At 51.2% G+C, this 22537-nt stretch overlaps 1 protein-coding gene across 1 annotated transcript in view; it reads left to right on the forward strand.

The window, feature by feature from the left end:
- The window catches only part of GPA33 (glycoprotein A33), a 45955-nt gene extending 23635 nt beyond the window's left edge, over positions 1 to 22320 (forward strand). Inside the window, exons 4-7 of the mRNA XM_044266280.1 lie at positions 12483 to 12635; positions 20850 to 20969; positions 21650 to 21773; positions 22188 to 22320. Of these exons, the coding sequence (XP_044122215.1) occupies positions 12483 to 12635; positions 20850 to 20969; positions 21650 to 21773; positions 22188 to 22320 (530 nt within the window). The remainder of the gene's footprint in view (positions 1 to 12482; positions 12636 to 20849; positions 20970 to 21649; positions 21774 to 22187) is intronic.
- The last annotated feature ends 217 nt before the right edge of the window (positions 22321 to 22537 follow it).

Genomic DNA, 22537 nt, shown 5'->3' on the forward strand with positions numbered 1-22537 from the left:
GGTCCTTCCACCTGACACAAGTAGCATGTGTGCCCCCGTCCTTTTCCACCCAGTACCCGTTTCTGGCACTCACTCTTGCTCTCTGCCAATCTGCTCCGGGTTCCCTGTGGCCCAGCAAGCAGAGCCCTTTGGAGATATGAACATGGCATGGGTCAGCCCCTACTCCCACCTGGCCATTGCAGCCCACTCCAGCCCTCTTCTCTCGGCTGCAGGCAGGGGGATCCCTGGAAACCCAGAGGCCTCCATAAAGCCCTTCTGTCCTCAGACTGCAGAATCAGCACTTCAAGAACATACAGGTTTCTGTCACTCAGGGAGCCTCAGCCACAGAATGAGAGATGCCAGCTTCCAGCCATAGGGAACCCTGGTCTCCATGCTGGATTCTTCTGGTGTCTCCTCAGCTTGACCCGAGATGGGGGAAATACCTCTTTCCTTACCCCAGGAGCAGGAGAGCAAATACGCATGGGGCCCTTCCTAAGCATCCTCTTCAAAGAGATCTCCTTCCCGATGAACCTCCAGGCTTCCCTTGCTTGGGTGGGAGGAGGGTCCCTGATAACCTAAGGATTTGCTCTTGGAAAGGCTGTGGGATGTTTCTCATGCTTCTCTTTCATACTGAGGACACTCACCCTCCTGGAGGTTGCAGTGGAAATTCTGGGCACAGGAGAAGTCCCAATCTGTCTCATGCTGCTGCTTCCTAGAACACATCTGAGGTCCCTTGTCATGCACCACCTCCTTCAGTGGTATGAAAATGAACTTCATGTTCTTGTTTACACTTAGACCTTTATTTGATCCAGAATTTATTTTTGTAAATAGGATGCTAGGACTCTAACTTTGTCTCCTCCCACATGGATAACCAATTGCATCAGCGTCATTCACTGTACCAAAGAAACCCTGCTCATCCCACTGGGATGCCAGCTTTGGCACAGAGTAAGTTCTTACACAGAATGGCTACTTTCTTACTCCTTTCTTGTTCATTTTCCTTTTGATTATTCCTATGCTGATATTACATGGTTTTGATTATAGCATGTTTATACTCAGTGTTTATAGTCTGTTTTATTTTGGGGGGGTTTTGTTTTGCTTTTAGTTAGAGCTATCAGTGTTTGAACAGTCAGCTTTTAATACCTGGCACTGTATAATATCTTCTCTTGCTAAACTTTTCCAAAAAAATTCTATCAATTTCTACACAGTTATTCTTCCATGTTAATTTTTAAAATCATTTTTCTTAGTTAAAAGTTGAAGTTGATTAGAATTATGGTCAACTTATATATTACTTTGCAAAGGAACGACATGTTACAAAGGTGAAGTCCTCTCATCTAGGAAGATGTATTTCAGATTTAACGACCCTCAATAACAAGGGATGGCCTACAGAATTCCAAGTCTCCCATGGGCAGAAGATATAGGACATTTTTCCTATACCTTCCTCTTTTTCACAACCCTGTACCCAACCATGTAGCTAAATTTCCTGTTTCTCGTGTCTTCCTGCTCTGAAAACAGAGGGTATTTACCTTAAATAGAGAGAACATTACCATCTTGCAATGACCTTGGTCTGTGTGAAAGCTGTCACAGAGTCATGGTCATAATAGCTCCTGTTTCCTGAGGACAAGTTATGAGCCAGGCATCTAAGAGCTTTACAGATATGGTCTCTTTTAATCTTTGCAATCCATCCGTGAAAGTGGGTATTAACACTCACGTTTAATAGAAGAGAACACTGAGGCTTGACACACCTGTAAAAAGGGTCCAAGCTTCCATCAGAACAGGATGGCCCAAAGGCAAAGTCCTTTATTTACACAGTGGGTAATTGATCCTGTTCAGGACGATTCCCAAATTCTTTCAGGTTTACTTACATCTTCTAAGTACCCTTTCTGTGAGTTGATAGCAGACATAAGCTTGCAGTGATGTTTTAGCTGACTGCGGCAGTAACTTGTGTTCTGCCCTTCCTGGATCCATGCCAACAGGAGAAGACTTGTGGGGCAGAGCCCAGTCAGCCCTGGATGAGCCGTTTGTCCTCATTTGTCCACAGGACACTTGCATCTTAGACACATCACTTATTGATAAATGAAATTCTGACTCCTCTTCCACATGGGGGGGTCTTTGCTTAGGGTCTGAGACATGGAAACCCTGCTGCCTCACTGTTTCTGTGTTTCCACGGGGAGCTCCTCATGGTCTTAGACCTTTAGGAGCACTGACAGCCCCTTTCACTTCATGGATGAGGCTGTTGCCCTCACACATTTTCATCTTCTGGCATTTTTAGAGCCGTGTTTCAGTTGCTCCCAATCTAGCTGGGATGCCTGATGTGTTTGTCTACAGAGTACCCCTAGAGCAAGGGGTCTGCTCTCTGGAGGGCTCCTCAGGTTGACATGTGTAGCCTGGAGAAGGCTGTTGGTCGCTGAACTGCTCTCCCATCCTGCCACGATAGCAGCCTTAGTCCAAACACAAACAAACATAATTGTGCTTGGTGACGCTGCCTTGCCTCTTGAAAATACGAATTGGAAAAAAGAGAGAAACAACAACAAAAAAGAAACATGTTGACTTGAGCTCCTGTCTTCATGCTCATTTTTGTCCATGACTGGATTTGTAGCCAAATGGGTTGGTACTTTGCTCTTTTTTGCTCCTCACCAGGTAGCGCTTTCTGCCGTCTTAGCACTTACAGTCCTCTGAGCTCCCTGCTGCTCGGGTGAGTGGATCGAGTCCCCGTCCCTGAGTGAACATTCAGCCTGTCCCAGTTAAAGCCATTATGAATAATGCTGTAACAAATGGTTTTATGTACATAGCTCTTCATTTTTATTTGACTTAGCTCCTTGGAGAGATATTATAAGCCAAGAAAATGCACGTTTTAACCAGTTTCTGTTCTGTACTTCTTCCTCCTCTCCCATTGCCCTGGTTGGCCCCTAGCCAAATCCCTCACTTCTCTGGACATGATCCTTTTCTGGCTGATACTGTCTCCGTCTGGCTTTGTTATGGAACCTGGACTGGGTCCTGACGGGAGAACCAAGCAGCCCTCAGAGACCTTGGAAGATGGGAGATTAATTGAACACTGGCGGACTCAGAGGAGACGGCTCCCCAAAAGTCTGAGTGAAAGCAGGGAGGGTAATTTATATCCTTCTACTTCCACATACTTGGTACTTTTGGTGCACATGGGAAAGAGGATAGGAAAAAAAGAACCCGAAAGGGCTTTGAGACAGGGGCTGGAATTGCCTTGCTGGTTTGGTCGGCCATCTTAGACTACAGTTTTTCCCCTTATCATTCGCCCCCTTTGATGCCCCCTTAAACACCTACTTTAGAGGGCATCAATATCATCTACTGTGGGCCGACAGCACTGCAAGGCTAATATCTGGGTGGTGGCTTGCCTGGTAACAGTGTTTTCTATGAACTAAGCAGTCCATCCTAAGGTTGCCCAATAAGCAGTAACAATAACAAGTTTCTGGGAGGAAGTCCAATCAGAAGGGGCAGCAACGTGAAGTCCGACTGCGGAGGTGAGGGATGTTGTGCCGATGATAGCCAGGGACCACAGCGAACTGGTGTCCATCAGTCAGTGGGGTCTCGCTGAAGGTGGAGCCGGAGCGGGTCGGTAGGGTCTGGTTGGCTTTCTGCTGGCGTGATCCGTCGGACTTGTGAGCCTCCCTTACTCTAGAGTGGTGGACCCACTGGGTGACACCTTAAAGGCGGTAGGGGTGGTGTGAACAGTGTCGGGCCCTATCCACCGTGGTTTGAGGGGGTCCTTTTCAAAGCTTCTTGGGAGATGCACCTTAAAGTTTTTCACAGGGCTTGGAGGTGGGACACTTCTAAGTTTCCAGTCCGTTCAAGTCTCCTCTGACCCTGCTTATTACAGGGGGCAGCCTGCCACAGAGTCTTTGAGGTGGATTACAGCTACGGGAATCTTTTAAATCCAGTTGACTAGCAAATAAGATCAACGACCTCCAACAGGTAGGCTCTACAGAAGTATGACATTTAGCTCCAGGCATAAGGGTAACTGGGCTTAAAGTTTGACAGGTTTTAGGTATTATTTCAGGTGTATCTGTAAGCATAGCCTGGTATTTATTAAGTCAGCCTCCACCATCCATCAGTGGCCTTTGGCCTCTAAGACAAATCTGGACCTAAGGTGAAATCATTAGAGTGAGGGACTGTCCCACAGTTATATGCTTAGCTAAAGCCTTATATAACCTTTAAACCTATGACAGTTATATGCTTAGCTAAAGCCTTTGCTTGCAATTGTACCTCAATAGAAGTGGCTTCTAGGATAAATACGACTGAGAGGGATGAAACAATTAAGAAAGACCTCTTTGGGGTAAAGCATTAATATCCTAACTACACGGAATCACTGGCAAGTGGGGGAAAACTTATCAAGAGGTTAAAGGCATTCCCAAGTACATCATCCGATCCAATCATAAAGAATGTGGGGTCATCCCTTATCTCCTTAAGTTCATAGTTAACCCTATGGAGTGGGGTATGCTCTGGCTTTTAGGGAATGATTTCATTATCCCAGCCACAGTCATATAGAATTGGTCAAGGTGATAAGTTATACAATTCTTGGGGTATCAATTCCATTTTCCAGTTGTTTAATCATGTGCCATGGGGTCCTGTTATTATCCCCACAGAATAAAAAGCAGGAAGATTGTATAAATGAGCTGTTGTGCAACTTCTCTGAAGTTTACCTCAAGTTGTCTAGCTTAGGTGAACAACAAACATTTAAAGACATCAAAATCTAGAACTTAACATCCACAAAAGTGGGTTATTTAAATGTAACTTTTCTCTCCAAAATAACCCTCATTTCCAGAGATAGCCAAATCAGGACTAATTTGTTTAAAAAACAAGTCCAGTTTTAACAAAGTTGGCCCAATTATTTACATAAGCTCAGCAAGAACACTGAGTGATCAGACAGATCGTACGGATCTTTTAGAATCTGCTTTGTTGGAACTATTTATTTTTATTTTTTAAAGATTTTATTTATTTATTTGACAGAGATCATAAGCAGGCAGAGAGAGAGGGGGAAGCAGGCTCCCCACTGAGCAGAGAGCCTGATGTGGGGCTCGATCCCAGGACCCTAGGATCACAACCTGAGCCGAAGGCAGAGGCTTTAACCCACTGAGCCACCCAGGCGACCCTGTTGGAACTTTTTATAAGGAATCTCTAGGTTGGACTTTCAGTAGCCTCTCCAGGGCAACTACTTGCCATCAGACACACCTGCAATACCTATAGATTTGGACAGATTCCTCCTCCTGAGGGTCCTGCACCTGCCAGGAAGTGACATTCTTCACTCACCTGGTGAGGCTGCTGAAAACTCTGTAAGGTATCAGGCCAACAGTTCCAGGGGCGTTAGGACTCCAGGTTTCATAAAGCCAACCTCCATTCCTTAAAGCTTTCTGGTTATATCTGAGTCTATGCATGTCTTTCTCAAATAGGACATTCCAGTCTAAGCCTTGATAAAATAACCAATGTTTCCAATAATGTCCTTTTACAAGGAGAACAGATTCCTATTGAACTTATGCAAATGACTGATTGCCATGGAAGAAAGCTTACTGAGACCTTCTGAGTTTCAGAAGGGTCACATAGAAAAGTTGAATGCTTTGATTTGTTTATAAATGAGTATTTTTACATTTCTGTAAGTCACAGATATCTTAAGAAAAAGTTCCCTTAGTCTGAAAGAGCAAACATGAGAGAACCAGCAATGATTAAACAAGAGTCACAACACTACGATCTTTTAGCTTCTTTAGTCCCATGTTACTGATTCACGTTCCGCTGGAATGCAGCTTTTACTTAGTTCTGAAAGTTCTTACTCATTTCGGTTCTGATCTTAAAGATATTGAATACCTGTATTGTCCTAAAGGTCTTTTATATGAACCTCCTTGAAGATGAAACTTATTTTGCAAGACAGTAAGAACAATTATAAATGATAAAAAAAAAAAACCCTCAGAATGGACACAGTTAACGATCTGGTAGGAGAGCTCACCATGACACGACTGGCAAGGAAACTCAGTTACTCCGCGATACATACACTTCAATAGCCAGAACCAGAAGGTTACAGACCCAACAAGCAAGCCTAATCAGTCAACAAGACTTTGTTCATGATTTAAATCTTGGGGAAGTTTGTTAAAACCTTAAAACATTTTAAAGCACTTCCCTAAATAGGATTAGGGATGTTAAAGACCCGATAAAGGCAAGACAGAGAAACTGGTTTTTCTAGGCAAGCAGAGAGAAAACAACTATTTGTATTTTCTTATCAAGAGGTGACCAACAATTGGAGAATAGTTTTGTCTTTTGAACAGAGAGAAAGCAGACTTTCAATCTTATACCAATGTACTTTAAAATCCATTCATTTCAACCTTGGTCCCTCCCGACCGCATCTAAAATTCTGTTCCAAAGTTTTCCCTCCATAAACCTTCTACAACTTTTTCTTTGCATTCAGATTTTGTCCTCGCTCATTTTTTCCCAAACAACCATCTCATTTATGACAAAATTACCTTTTTTAAACCTTCAACAAAAATGCATTCTCATTTCTTACCTTTCTTACATATCTCCTACTTTTCCACACACTGAGTTGTTTTCCTTTTTTCCACCAGTCTTAGTTACAGTTGGCAGAATTTTGCACTCTTTAGAAACCTTAATCTCCAGTAAAGACTGAGGAGTATCCAGTTGTGAACTGTTACACCATAATTCTTTAGATGGCAAATTTGTGAACAAGTTAAGCACAAAACATGTTTACCAACAGATTTAAATATCCTTAGTTTCTTTACAGTTAAGAAGTCAAAAGCACAAACCTATGTCCAGTAATTAAGGACTTACACTTTATCCTATTTTGGAAAAAACCTAGATGTCCAATGAATTCAATTCCATTTATCATTGAAGCAAAACTTCAAAGTTTTAGTTTATCAAAGACTTTGAAAGCTATCTGAACAATCACCCAAGAAAACTTCTAGACGATTAACCATAAACTTCTAGACGATTAACCATCCGTGTAGTCATCTTCTTGCTAACAAGTTGCAACAGACATAACACGAGGTCATCTGACCTTCAGTAAACCTTGATATTGAATAAAAGTTTCACGCTTACTGCCGAGAACTTAAAAGACATATCTATCTTAATTAAACCAACAAACTTAGTTTAAATACTGAATTATGTTCCACCTGGATGCTCCCCATGGTCGATTTTCACCTGAGACCCGTGGGGAAATCTGGAGTGGGGAGTGTCAGGTCCAGGGGGTGCTCATCTTGCTCCGACAGTGAAGGGAGGAGCCACGGTGCCTGAAGCACCTAGGACGGTCTAGCGGCCACCAATGCAGGCCGCACCCAAGGTGGTGCAGAACCGGGAAAAGGGGGATGGGGAGGCAGAAGATGGAAAGTGCTGCCAGAGGACAGAGAAAGGTTCCCGGCTCAGGAGCTCATCAGCTCCGAGAAGATGCCATGTCTTCCCGCCAACAAGGGGGGATAGGCAGTCCGTGTTGGGCCAGAGGAGACAGGGCATTTCCTGGAAACAAAGGGAGTTTCAGCAGCTGCTTGGGAATATTCCTCCAAGTCCCTGTCCTGAAGGACGCCTGGGATCATGACCTGGGTGGACGGAGACGCCATCCCCCCACCTTAAACATAAGGGTGAGAGATCCTGTGACTTTCCAACCTGTCTCTGTCTGGATCAGTTTCCCCGTGGGCTGTCAGGGCTGCAGAGATCTCCCCACACACGCCACTGAGAAGCCTTGGGACCACCATCTTCCTGCACCTCTGCTTTAGGCCCCGGGTCAGAGGAGGACTGTGGTTCTGACTGGTTCGTCTTTGTCCGGAGCTCGTTCCCACTGCTGCCCCCGATGCCTCCGGGCAGGGCCTCCCTGATAAGCTTTGCTTCCTTACAGCCTTTGGAGTCTTTTACTTGGGTCATGAATACCCTACTTTGGTCCTTCCTATTGGCACAGAATGGGACCCGTGGGGGCAGAGTTTGGGCCACCTGAAGCCAGGAATCAATGTCTGGGACTTGGTCAGGGTGTCTGGGGGTCCTGACCTGGACAGTGGGTAGGTCTCGGGGCCCCTCGGAGGGCCAGCCAACCCCGCAAGTGGCCTGTTCCGGCTCACATAATGGGCCTAATCTTCCAGGAGACGTGGTCAACCCACAGCCTCCGGAGAATCACGAGCATATAGTCGAAGGCCGTGGTTTTGACGAGCACGACCCACGACGAGCAGGGGGGCTGTCCACCCTGTGTGCTCCCTCCCTGTGTCGCCGGCGCAGAGACAGACAAAGGGTGGGTGTCCCTGCAGAGAGACCAGGCACAGGCCCGCCTGTCCGCCCTCCTGGGGGACACCTGCATGCCTCTTGGCCACCGTGAGTCCATATAAACCCCAGACTGGCGCCCCAAGGGCTTGCCTTAGACCCTATGAGGTCACTCCGGAGACAGGTCAGGGCCCACTCGGACTCCGTGGACTTCTGGGGGCCCCAAGGCTGGAGCCACGGACTCGGGCCGCCTGACCCGCCAGGTCGAACTGCACATCCGCTCGCGCTTTCACACCGAAGTTCTTACAGTTCCTCCCCCAGGCCCAGACCTGCGCACTTCCTTTCCCTTCGGAAGTTCTTTCCTGTCCCCCCTTTCGGGGGGTTCCTGACCTGAGGGACCCTCCCCCCCCCAGTCCCCAGTCCGTACCTGTGAGACCTCTGGGAGGTGTCTGGGAGGAGATCAGTCTCCCCTTCCGCCCTGACGGGGGCCTGGGGGCCCGGGCGTCGCCGGAACCCGCTTCGCCACCAGGTCCTCACCTGCCGAGTCTCCCGTGAGTCCGGGCGGGACCGGCGGAGCGGCCGGCTGCGCCCCGTGGGCGGCTGCCGGAAACCAGGCGGCGCGCCTTCTCCTTTACGACCCTCGTGCGTCGCCGACGCGACGGCCGCAAACCGGTGGCCGCGATGGTGCGGGCGGGGGAGCCACGTGTTGCGAACCTGGACTGGGTCCTGGCCCAAAACCCAAGCGGCCCTCGGAGAGCCTGGATGTCCGGAGGCTCACTGAGCACGGGCGGGCTCCGAGGACACTGTCCCCCGAGGGTGTGAGCCCCGAGGGCAAGCACGGGTCTTCGTCCCCTTCCTCGGCACGTGCGCGGGAAGCGGGCTGGGAGAGACGAGCCAGGAGGCCGTGCGAACGGGGCTGGGTTCCGTCGCGGGTTTGCTGGGGCGCCGTCGAGTGCGGGCCTCCCCCATCAGCGTCCCGCGGCGGTCCCCGTCTCGCCGGCCGCGCTGGTTTGCGGCGACCGCGGCCAGACTCCGTAGGGGGCGTGACTCGGGGCTGCTCCGGGTCCGGACGGGCGCCCGCCGGCCGCGAGGAGAGGCGGGGTTAGGCTGAGGTCCTGCTCGCCGTGTTTAGTTTTACAGCGGGAGCGAGGAGGAGAGAGAGCATTTTGTACCGCCTGTGAAGAAACCGGGAAAATCTCTTAGAGACTTTGGTTTGCCCTGCTGCGGGGCTGTTTTTAGGGAGAAGGGCTCTCGTTATGCGGGGCCTCCGCGCCGGCTGGAGGACTCCCAGAAGCTCAGGGAGCGGAGAAGCTTCCGACGGGGCGGAGCGCACGGAGCGGGTCGCCGGGGGCAGGGGGGTGGTGGGAGGGGGAAAGCCACCTGGCGGCCGCGGCTCCTCAGCCCTGACCTAGCGCCCGGCAAGCGGTGGCCGGGATCGGCGGCTCCGCGGACTCTGGCGCCCCCTGGCGCCGGCAGCGGGAGGTGCAGGCTTCGGGGCGGCGCGGTGCGGGGCCCTGCTGTCTGGGGAGAGCTGCCTTCCGTCTGGGAAGCAGGAGCCCACCCAGAACCCCGAGATCTCCGGGGGCCCCACAAGCCTCACAGCCCCGCAAGAGGGGCTGTTTGAACTAGCGCTGCTTCAAGGTTTTGATGCTCGGGGTCTGGGGAGGACCCCTTCGAGAAGGATCAGGACAGTGTGTTGGGGGGTGCCTAGAGTCAGCCAGGGCGGGGGGACGGACTGGGGGCTGAGGATAAGGGCCCCTGGATGTGTGTGTGGGGACGGACAGAAACCTGACACACTCCTTCTTAAGGCTGGTCTCCTGGGGGTGGTTGGTCTCTTGTTATCCCCACTGCTGCCTTGGGACTGAATGAAGGATTTGCCTTAATAACTTCCCTGGCAAAGCTAGCCCCCAGATGTGTCCGGCTTGCTCCTTCATGCTTCTCTAGATGCTCCTTTGCCTTGGTCTGCTCTGTCCCCTTTTTGTCTTGGATCCCAGAGAAGGCTGGTCGCGGAAAGACTTGACCACGGTCATGCACACCAAGTCGGATGCTGCCTGGCTGTGACACTCTCCGGGGGCCTTATACTCTCTAACTGGGAGATGAAGCTGTAGCGCCCTGCTCAAGGCCCACCTGGGAAACAGGCTGGGTGGTTTTCATGCGCAGAGAGGGCTGTCCCTGTACCTCTGGAGAGTTCGGGAGGCAAATTTGGCTCATCAGCCTTCACCTAGAGCCGGTCTCTGGGGAAGCAGTGGTCGGCTTCCCTTGCACCCACTTGCTGGGCCTTCGGGGTGGAGGGCTGAAGGCAGCAGCCTCTTCCTGCCCAGGCTGCTCAGTCCCCAGGGCCTGGGCCAGGATATAAAAAGGTGGCACTTGAACCAAGCTTGGGCCTCTTTGTTTTAGGGGCTGCCCAACTGGGGCTGGTGTGAGGGAGTGCCTTTTATTTGCTCCATGCTTGTCCCACACCTGGTGGCCCTCACGGGAGCAGCAGGAGCTGTAAGGGACACACGCCGAAGAACCCCTTGCTGGTCTCAGAGAAAAACCAGAAGTGGCCACTGGGTACATCCGGGTAGCTTCCTGCAGCCACTTGGGGGGTGGGGGGAGCAGGGAGCGGGGGCTGCGACACTCTCTGTAGATCCGTACTATCTGGATTGTACAGTGCACAGTGCTATAGACCAGGACAAGCAGACCATCCAAGGGTCTGAAGAAAGAGTTGGAGGGACATTCCTGCCAAGGGGAATTCAGCAATAAACCTCTGCACTGCGTGTTCTCCCCGTTCCCGCCCCAAGGACACTACGGGAAATCTCAAGCATCCTTGACACTTCTTCCTGCCTCAGGGCCTTTGCACATGCTGTTCCCTCTGTGTGGAGGGCCCTTACCTCTCTGACCACCACCATTTCCACTACTGGCCTTGCTTACTCTCACTCTTCCTGCAGGTCACAGCCCAGGCTGTTGGGATGTCGCTCGCTTGTGCCTTCCCTGTCCCCACAGTCTTGCCTCCAGCCCAGTCATTGTCCAGTCACTTGTCTTTTGCCCCCACTGGACTCCTTGAACACGGGAACTCACTCACTATGTGATCCCAGTACCAGGCACTTTCAGACATGCAGGAAGTGCTCAATAAGGTTTGTAGAATGAGCCATCCTACGCAGTGGTACGGGAGCGCCAAGGGACTGGACCAGCTTAAGATCCTCAGGAATTGTGGGTGATCAGGTTAGGATTGTGAGTGGTCTTATAACCTCCTTTCTGTAGGCTTCCCTTTCCTGGTCTCTGCCATCCCCCACCCCCACCCCTTTGGGCCTCACTCTCCACCCAGCACACAACTCTGCAGCCACCTGGGGTCTCTCCCGTCACCCAGCTACTCCGAGCACGTACATTTTATCCATGAAGGAAGTGCTCAACACAAAGGGAACTTTCCTAAGAAGTCTGAGGGGAAGGGCTTCAAAGAGAGGAGCTTTCCCCTAACCCAGGGCCAGGCAAACACGGTCAAATCCAGCCCAGGCCTGTTTATACATGGCCTGCAAGCCAAGAATGGTTTTTACATTTATAAAGGGTTATTAAAAACGTAGGAGCAGGGACGCCTGGGTGGCTCAGTTGGTTGGACGACTGCCTTCGGCTCAGGGCGTGATCCTGGAGTCCCGGGATCGAGTCCCACATCAGGCTCCCAGCTCCATGGGGAGTCTGCTTCGCTCTCTGACCTTCTCCCCTCTCATGCTCTCTCTCACTGTCTCTCTCTCTCAAATAAATAAATAAAATCTTTAAAAAAAAAAACAAAAAACAAAAAACGTAGGAGCAGTGGCAGAGACTGTAATGTGGCCCACAACATCTGAGATATTACCTTTGACCCTTTACAGAAAGTCTGTTGTCCCCTTGCCTTACAGACAGGAACATGGCGGGGCGGGGGGGGGGGTGGGGACAACAAGGTATACTTAAAATGGCACAGATGGGCCAACATCAGAAGGAGCTTGCGTGGGCTGGTGAGAGAGACTGGAGATGGTGTCAGAAGACCTGGGCTCCAGTCGCCCCAGCTCTTGCCTAGTCTCCTCCCTGGGCCTCAGTATCCCCACCTTTATAGTGGTGCTGACTCCAATCCTGCACTCGGACGCCCCTGATGTCGGTGTGCACTGCCTCTGTGACGGTGCCAGGCCGCCGAGGAGGTGTTTGGGGCGGATTGATCTGGCAGCACTATTTCTCACCAGTAGGCTCTGACTTTCTCTGCGTGTGTGTCTGCGGTGGGAGGTGGCTGTCACCAAGCGCCACCGCCCTCCAGATTCATGCCTTCACCCTGTCCTTCCCCTCTACAGTGCCCCCCTCCAAACCAGACTGCGCCATCGAGGGAGAGACCGTTATTGGGAACAACATCCAGCTGAGCTGCCAATCAAAGGAAGGCTCTCCGGCCCCTCAGTACAGCTGGAAGAGCTATGACATCCTCAACAAGGAGCGGCCAGCCCCAGCAGGTAACGGGGTCAGCAGGGAAGACGCGCCCCTGCCCCAAAATGCAGGTGATTGGCTAGGGCTGCCCAGGGCTCCAGCTCCTGGCCTGACCAGTCAGGTCTCCCTGAAGAGCTGCCCTCGGCCTCCCGCTTCCTCCCCGCAGCATGTCTTTTCGTGTCAATCCCCATCTCATAGGTTGTTGCAGAAAATGAAAGTCTCGTAAAGCACTCAATAGAGGCACATAATAAGTGTGCACCTGCTACCTTTGTTCCCCGCAGCTCAGCTCCTGTGAGTAAGCATGTCGGGTAACCACTCTGTGCAAAAGCACCGGGTGGGATTTTAATGTTGACTGTGATCATGTCCTTTTTTTTTTTTTTTAAATATTTTAATTACTTATTTGACAGAGAGAGACACAGCGAGAGAGGGAACGCAAGCAGGGGGAGTGGGAGAGAGGGAAACAGGCTTCCCGCTGAGCAGGGAGCCTGATGTGGGGCTCGACCCCAGAAGCCTGGGATCATGACCTGAGCCGAAGGCAGCTGCTCAACAGCTGAGCCCCCCAGGCGCCCTGTGGTCATGTCCTGAAGTACACACCTGAGGCCTCAAGTCCAGGGCTGTGGCTCCACTCAAGGACGGGAATTCCCATCCGCATTCCCTATCCAGCCTGGTCCATCTCGGGCTCCGCAGGGCCCCACCTTCCCAAGCATGCCCTTCGTTTGTGGCCACACCCAACTGCACGAGCTGGTCTGCCGTAAGGGTCCCCTGTTCTCAGGGAAGGAGACGTTAGGTCCAGCTCGGGTTGCCTGGAGACCTGCTTTGTGCCGGGCAGCTGGCGTTTGACCTTCGGTCAGGAAACAACCTGAAAAAACCAAACAAACCCCTATATAGATATCTTACTGTCATTATGTGGTGTCCACTGGTGCGGGACACCTCAGGCGGCATCTCGGAGCCCCAGTACCCCCGGCACAGCCAGTTCCCCTGGAGATCAGAGCAGACAAGTTCTGAGAGGTGCCGGTTGGCTTAACTTCTGGGGTCTCTCCGCTCCGTGTGGGTGAGGAGGAGGTGGGCAGGGCCGGGTGAAGCCGCGGGTGGAGACGGGTGAGAAGCGGGGTGGGGCGCGCTAGGGAAGGGCCTCCTGGGGCCCGGTCGACGGGGGAAAGGTACAGATTGGGGCTTTGGTCGAACAGGACGAACTTTGTCAGTTTGTCTTTCACTCATTTGGGAGCCAAATGAGAACTTAAAAGTAAACAAAGAAAAGAAAAAAGAAAACAAGAACAGAACCCTCTCACTCCAAGGTAAATTAGAAAGGATATTGTGGATCTCAATAGGTTTCCAGTTTTGTTTACAAATTTCTGACTGGAAAATTGTTGTCGAGTGTGTCTGGAATTTCTGGAAACCCCCTGGCAGCTCTCCTGTGGGTCTAAGGTGCTGCCTGTCAGGCCTGGGCATGACCCAGTAACTCCACCAATAGTCACCAAGGTCTGCCATGGACAATGGTTGGTCGACCCTTCCTTCCAGCAAGGCGCGTATAGGGAGACCCAGGGCCGAAGGCTATATGGCGAACGCCGTCGTAGTTTTATAGTCAAGGGTGTTGTAAGTCAGAGGATGCATAAGGGGATAAGAGGTTTCTCCAAGGAGGGGGCACCCAACCTGGCACTACAAGCTGGCTAAGAGCATGGTGTGGGCTTGAATCCTGGCCCTGCCTCTTGTTAGCTACGTGACCATGGCAACAGACTTAGCCTCTGTGCCTTAGTCTCTCCATCTGTAAAATGGACATAAAACTAGTACGTACTTCATAGAGTCCTGAGATTAAATAAAAGTCCATGTAAGGCATGGAGACCATGCTGGTAGGTAGTTAGAACTCGTGAGGCTCGGTGTTATTAGCTGTGTGGTATGTGAGCTGCATCCTTCAGGATGAGTGGGAGGGCGTGAAGATCTCCTGGGGGCGGTGAGTATTGCGCGCCGTCCAGGGTAGGGAGCATGCGCTGCAGGGAGGAGGGAGGTAGTGCTGTGAGAGCCGCAGCGACGGGGGTTCCTGAAGAACCTGCGCGTTGGGCCAGGGCAATCCCTCAACCTCCAGTGATTCAAAAGAGGAGAAACCTGAGGACATGAAAGGTCATGGGGAGACGCTAATACATACTTTGGAAGAACGTCATCCTGCTCCAAGTTAAGATTTGCTCAGAGTGGGGCACCTGGGTGGCTGAGTTGGTTAAGCGTCTGTCTTCAGCTCACCTCATGATCCCAGAGTCCTGGGATCGAGACCCGAGTCAGGCTCCCCGCTCAGTGGAGAGCTTGCTTCTCTCTCTCTCCCCCTGCCTGCTGCCTGTTTATGCTCTCTCTCTCTCTATCAAAAGAATAAATCAAATCTTAAAAAAAAAAAGGTTTTGCTCAGAGTCAGAGTCTAGATCTGGGCATGGCAGCCAGGAGCGTGGTTAATGGTGAAACAACGCAAGCCTGCGCCCGGTGTTGGGATGGAGGGGCTTGTCCTCGGAGGCTCTGGACTCCACCTGCCTCATCGAGCCCCGGAGTAGGAGCAAACCCAGTTCTGATTTTTGAAACATTTCCGTCCATAGGGCACAGTTTGAGAGTCGGGTTCCTCCGCCCTCCTCTGTCTGAAGACGGTAGAGATTGCTTCCTTCCACTAAGTCGCCGGTGGAAGCAACCCAGCAGGGAAGGGGACAGGGAATCTGGAATCAGTATATAAGAATTTCGGTCCCCACGTCTCCACTTAGTGGCTGTAAGTCACTCACAGCCTCTCTGACCCTTAGTATCCTCCTCTGAAAACCTAGGACGACCAGCATACCACCCTCCCTGAAGGCTGTAAAGAGCAAAGAGGAGACCCCCTCCCCCGTGTGATAGTTCTAGGCATCCTTTGTAAGCCAGCTAACTTCATGCACTGAAAGACTAGGAATTCGGATATCAAAGAAGGAAGGAGGAGTACTTCTGGATCCAGAGCGCCGGGGACAGGAAAGTTAAGTCTTGCGAGTTTGACACCCGTGCCTCTGGGAGACCAGGGCTTCTCTGTGGGGAAATCTCTCCCCAGCTGGACCAGCCCATGGAAGCGGGAGGACTGTCCCGTAGTTCCTCTTGTTGCCCACAAGGTGTCGCCACGGCAGCGAAAACAGGAGGTTTAGCTGGATTTCAGCAAATGTTTTAGGTCCTTTCCAAGAGGAAAAGGGGCTTTGGAGCCCCCGCTCAGAATCCGAGCAGATCTGGTAGCACGAGAGATGCACTGGTTAATTCCATACCAGCTTCTAACATCCCCTGTTTCCTTTGGGGAAGAGTCCCAAGCTGGGCTCTGATAACGGGAAAGGTCCTGGAGGCCGTCTGAAGTCCTGTCCCGATGTGTGCGCTGCGCCGTGTACATGTTACACATGGGCAGAATCTCACACGCTCTAGAGGAGTAGGAATCTGATGAGGGCTAGAGTCCCCATAAGTATTCCAGGGTCATAGAACATTTCCCAAAGTGTGTTCCTTCAATATGCCTCTATTTTTCAAAAGATTTTATTTATTTGAGAGAAAGAGAGTGCAAGCAGGGGAGGGTCAGAAGGAGAGGGAGAGAGAGAATCCCAAGCAGACTCGGTCCTGAGTGTGGGGTCTGATGCAGGGCTCAATCTCACAACCTTGAGATCATGACCTGGGCGGAAATCAAGAGTCAGGTGCTCAACCGAATGAGTCACTCCGGTGCCCCAAGATGCCTCTTAAAAGAAAAATCCAATTCGTTTAGGAAATAAAACTGTCAGGGAGAAGGAGTTAAGATGGTGGAGGAGCAGGGGGACCCTAAGTTTGTCTCATCCCTCGGATACAACTAGATAATTCTCAGATCATTTGGAACACCCGAAACATCAATCAGAGTTTCTGAGTAAACAAATATTGCCAGTCTACAAGTAGAAGAGCAACCACCGTTTGGAAGGTGGGGGGGTCCAGGGGCTTGAATCCAGTGTCACAGAGCAGAATGTAGATGGCGGGGGGCGGGGGTGCCACTTAAGGAGGCTACCACAAAGCTTGATAAGAAGTGGAGTGCAAAACCGGAACTTGGAGAAGTCTGCTACCATGGGGGACATGCCTGGTTTAAAGGTGCAAAGTGGGGCGGAATTCCAGGTGTGACACCATGATCTGAGGGTACAAACATAGTGATCCAAAGGGGCACCTGCACCGCACTGTTTATAGCACCAATGTCCACAGTAGCCGAACTATGGAAAGAGCCCAAGTGGCCAATGACTAAATGGATGGATGAAGAAGATGGGTGTGTGTGTGTGTGTGTGTGTGTGTGTGTGTGTGTATAAACACACACATACATATATATAATGGAATATTCCTCAGCCATCACAAAAATGGTATCTTGCCACTTGCAATGCTGTGGGCAGAGCTGGAGGGCATCACCTTAAGCAAAGTAAGTCTAGAGAAAGACATCACGTGACTTCACTCATATGTGGAGTTTAAGAAACAAAACAAAGGAGCATTGGGGAAGGGAGGGAAAAATAAAACAAGACAAAATCAGAGAGGAAGACAAACCATAAGAGACTCTTTAATTATAGAAATAAACTGAGAGCTGCTGGGGGGGCTGGGGGCTGGGGATGGGGTAACTGGTTGATGGATGAGAAGGAGGGCACAGGGCCATGAGCACTGGGTGTTCTCGAAGACTGAGCGCTACCTCTGAAACTGGTAATACACTGTTTGTTAATCAATAGAATTTAAATTTAAAAAATGATTCTTTAAAAAGATGTGATATACATTACTCAGCCATGAAAACAAGTGAAATCTTGCCATTTGCCACAAGGTGGATGGAACCAGAGGGTATTATGCTGAGCGAAGTAAGTCAATCAGAGAAAGACAAACACCACATGATCTCACTCATATCTAGAGTTTAAGAAACCAAACAGATGAACATAGCAGTAGGGAAAGAAAAATAAGATAAAAGTGGAGAGAAGGAGCACCTGGGTGGCTCATTCAGTTAAGCCTCTGCCTTTGGCTCAGGTCATGCTCACAGGGTCCTGGGATCGGGGCCCACATCGGGCTCCTTGCTCAGCGGGGAGTCTGCTTCTCCCTCTCCTGCTCCCCCTGCTTTTGCATGCTCTCAAATAAACAAACAAATAAATAAAATCTTTGGAAAAAAAAAAAAGAAACAGGGAGTTCCGAGACTCCTAACTACAGGAAATAAACTGAAGGTTACTGGAGGGGAGGTGGGTGGAGAGAAGGGGTGACCGGGTGGTGGCGTTGGGGGGCACTTCGTGAGCACTGGCTTTTATATGCAACTGATGTATCACTAAATTCTACCTCTGAAAGTAATAATACACTGTATGTTAGCTAACTTTAATTTAAAAAAAATTAAAAAGAAACGAAGACCATTATACTATCATCTCCATTTAGGGACACGCAGTGCTTATTAGCACATTGGAAGCTCCGAGAGTTCTGTTGTTAAAAAGTGTATTTAGGGACGCCTGGGTGGCTCAGTTGGTTGGACGACTGCCTTCGGCTCAGGGCGTGATCCTGGAGTCCCGGGATCGAGTCCCACATCAGGCTCCCAGCTCCATGGGGAGTCTGCTTCGCTCTCTGACCTTCTCCTCGCTCGTGCTCTCTCTCACTGTCTCTCTCTCTCAAATAAATAAATAAAATCTTTTTAAAAAAAAGTGTATTTAACCCTCTTTCACTGATTTCAAAATTTGCTTTGGTCATGGACTGCTTTTTTAGTACCATATGTTACTGTCACAGGTAAGCAATATTCCAGAAAACATTCTGAGGCGTGAAATTCTAGGGTAGAAGCAGTAGCATTTTATAGAGAAGGAGCATCGAGAAAATAAATACAGCTGTGGGTTTCAAGGGAACAATCTGAAGAAAGTACATAGGGAAAGAGAGGAAGAAAATAACCCAAATCATCAGCTGGTATTTCTAGCTGGTGAAATTATGGGTGATTTTTTCATTCTTTGTTCTTTATACCGGCTTTCCCTGACCCTTCAGATGAGATTAAACTCCCTTGCCATAAGCTCAAGTAGCGTTTCCGTTTCTAACTGATTACCTGTGACCACCCTGGCTTCTGGTCTGTCCGCCTTCACGCCCGGACAGAGACCGTCTTGGTCTTGTTCAGGGCTATCGCCATCAAGCCCCTGAGGCTTTCTCCACTCAACCGACTGGAAGTAATAGCTTCATGTCATGTAAACATTCTCATCATGAACCTACGTTGTTTTTATGAGACATAGGAAAATGGAAAATTGTCAACTGCTCCAGAGAGTTCTAGACCCAAAACAGCATTTTGGTTATGCTTTACCATTTCTTAATTTTGTGACATTTGGCAAGTACCTTAACTTCTCCAAGCCTCTGGTTACCTCTGTGACCTTGGAGATTGAGTATTTGTTCCACTTCCCAGACAAGACTGCTGACAAAAATCACAGGACAGCACATTTGAGGAAAGATGGGGAGGAGCACATCCAGACAAGGGAAACCCACACCAGATGCAATTAGGCAAGAGACTGGAGGCGGAGGGAGAGGCGGGGGTGGGGGCTGCGGGGTGGAGTGGCCGCACAGTGGGGGAACCGGCCAGAGACAAAGCTAAGGTAAGCGTAGGACCAGATCTGTAACCCTGTGATACTATTCAGAAGCTTGGATTTGTTCGGGTTTTTTACCTTTTTATTTTAACTGCAATTAGTTAACACATCATGTAATATTAGTTCTGCTTGTGCAGGATAGTGACTCTTCCATACATCACCCTGTGCTCACCACAAGGGCACCCCTTAACCCCCATTACCTGTTTAACCCATCCCCCACCCGCTCCCCTACGGTAACCATCAGTTTGTTCTCTAGAGTTAAGCATCTATTTTTTGATTTGTCTCTTTTTTCCCCTTTGTTCATTTCTTTTGTTTCTTAAATTCCACATATGTGGAAAATAGTATGGAGGTTCCTCAAAAAGTTAAAAATAGAACTACACTCTGATCCAGTAATCCTGCTACTGGGTATTTACTCAAAGAATACAAAAGCACAAATTCAAAGGTTTGCATGCATCCCTTTATAGCAGCATTATTTTTTTTTAAGATTTTTACTTATTTATTTATTTGAGAGAGGGAGAGAAAATGAGCAGTGTGGAGGGGCAGAGGGAGAGAGAGAGAGAGAGAGAAGCAGACTCTCTCCTGAGCAGGAAGCCTGATGCAGGGCTTGATCCCAGAATCTGGAGATCATGACCAGAGCCGAAGGCAAAGGCTTAACCAACTGAGCCCCCCGGGCACCCCATATAGCAGCATTATTTACATAGTCAAGATATGGAAGCAGCCCAAGTGTCTATCCACAGGTGAATGGATAGAGAAGTGTTATGTGTATGCAATGTAATATTATTCAGCCATAAAAAAGAGGGAAATCTTGCCATTTGCAACAACATGGAGCTTGAGGGTATAACACTAAGTGAAATAAGGGAGTCGGAGGAAGCCTGGACTCATTACTGAAGATTAGGAGCCACTTCTGGAATGTCTGAGCCGTGCTGGGACTGGGTCCCACCTGCCGGGTCCAGCATCTCCCCTGGGTGAAATCCAGCTGCCTGGTGGCGGCAGGATCTCACGAGGCCCCCTCTGCTGCAGACAGAGGCAGAGGTGTCTAACTCTCCACTCAAAACAGCAGTTGTGACAAAGCGTCTTTGAGGACAGGGCATCTGAAGACGTCTGAGCATGAAGCTCTCGCTTTCAAGGTGGAGCAATTCATTGGATCCCAGGTTTAGCAGGAAGGTTTCTCATGAGGACGCTGGACTGGTCTCGATTTCTCAAAGACTTCTTCCACCAGTCCAAGCTCAAGGACACAGGTTCCAAAGAGCAGAAAAGTGGTTATGACCATACCTTCTCGTTAGAAAGCACTTTCAGGTAATACGTACGCATTTTAGGTTTCCCGAGCACGTGCGACAGGTCGCGTGTTCTCCGGCTGGCCTGCACGGACCGCTGCCTCGCTTCACGCTCCCTCTTGCCGCGCCTCACACGGACTCTTGTTATTTATAAATACAGAAGCTAAGGTTCAGGGAAGCTAAGTTCCCGGGCCAAGGTCACAAAATTAATCAGTGGCCGAACCAGGCTTTGAACCCAGGGGCCTGACTCCGTTCTAAGCAGGGCAGGGTTGTGCGACCTGCCTGCTGTCGTCCTGGGAGGCCTCGAGGCGGACGCTCTCTCCACATAGACGAGGTCATCGGCCGTGATTGTGTCCTCCTGGGAATTCAGGCCTCCAGGTGCCTCGGTGTTTCACCGACCAGTCCCCCTGTTCTTCCTTCCCAGTCGCAGGCCAGATCTTGTCTCTGAAGAACATCTCCACGGACATGTCGGGTTATTACATCTGCACCTCCAGCAATGAGGTGGGGACCGAGTCCTGTAACATCACCGTGGCCATCAGACTTCGTAAGAGCGGGTTGGGGGCAGGGTGGGTCAGCCTCGGTCTGACGGAGGCCAGAAGGTCACTGGTGTGGGGTCCAGAGAGACCGCTGAGGGAGACCCGGTGGCGGTGAACTGGGGAGCCTCTGTAGGGTCACCAGCCGGCAGGGTAACCTGGGGTGACCTCTGTCGGATGCTCCCCTGCCTAGAGGTCAGGCCAGTTCCCTTGGTTCTTGGGAAGCAGAGCCTCAGACTGACTTCTGGAGACCTGCTCAGCCCTGCCTGCCTTTAGGGCCACTCAGTGGGCATGAGGGAAGCGTCCAGAGTCAGCTGCCACAGAGTCTGGACCCTAGTTTCTGGGGCGAGTCCCCAGCACCCGCTCAAGGACAGGCTAGAGCCAGAGCTGGCATGGCAGACAGCTGGGGACTTTTTAGGAGCCTGGGTCGCCCAGGGAGAGTTGGGACAACGATCTATTAGCCTGGGTGTCTTTGCGCCCACTCCATCCTGACGAGTGTCTCTAGACCCCCGTCTCCTCCCTGCAAGGCCATGCCCTTCACGGGGTGTTGCTGGGAGCTGGCAGCCCTCCCTGGGCTGGGAGGAAGCCTGGGCCCGTCCAGAGGCTTCCCTCACCATGGCTCCTCATCCCCAGAGGGCTGGGCTCAGGTCATGCCTCGGGAGATGCAGCTGCCCTGCTCTGTCTCTTGCAGCTTCCATGAACGTGGCCTTGTATGCGGGCATCGCGGGGGGCCTGGCTGCAGCCTTCATCGTCCTGGGCATTGTCATCTACTGCTGCTGCTGCCGGGGGAAGGACGAGGCTGAGGACGCAAAGCCGTGAGTGTTCGCGGACAGCCTGTGGGCAGGAGTGGGGGCAAGTGTCACCGCTCCTCGTGGCCTTTTCCACTCACACCACCAGTGGGGACAGCTGCCCCCAAGTGGCTTCGCAGCCCTGGTGCTTGGCTGCAAGGCCCGTGATTGCCCAGGCCTCCTGCGGCCTCTGGGGGCCAGCACAGGGCGGAGCTCGTCCCTCCTGGTCTGGTGGAACCAGCTGCCCCTCTAACACTCTGAGCTCACGAGCCACCAGCTGCCACCTCCTGTCCACTCCAGCCCTGCAGCCCGGGGGCCCTTCGCATCTGCACGGGTAGGGGCGGCAGGTCCAAGGGCTGCTTTTCCCCTAAGGAGCTCTAGGCCCAGCTCGCCCAGCCTGAGTGAGGGCAAACCCTTTCCCTCTACCCTTGCTGCTCCCAGGAATCGGATGATCTACCAGAAGCCTCCAGAGCAGGTGAGGGAGCTTCAGACAGAGCGGGAGGAGGACGACGACTACGGGCAGGAGGACCGCAAGAGCACGGGGCGGGGGTCCCCTGGCCACGCCGACCGGTGACCAGCCCGCCGCAGGCTGACGTGGGGCGAAGACGCGTTCCTTCCTCGGCCGCCTGCCTCCCCTCTCCCGGCCCCGTTTTCCTCGCCCTCCATTCCAGCCACGGACGGGTGCTTCCCTGCGTCACCTGCTGGAGGGCTTGGCTGAGGGGACCTTACCGGTGACTGACCCTGCCAAGCGCCCTCACCCACAGAGTGACCCCTTCCTCCTGCCGCGCCCG

This window comes from Neovison vison, chromosome 10, assembly GCF_020171115.1.
Source record: "Neovison vison isolate M4711 chromosome 10, ASM_NN_V1, whole genome shotgun sequence".
Lineage (NCBI taxonomy): Eukaryota > Metazoa > Chordata > Mammalia > Carnivora > Mustelidae > Neogale > Neogale vison.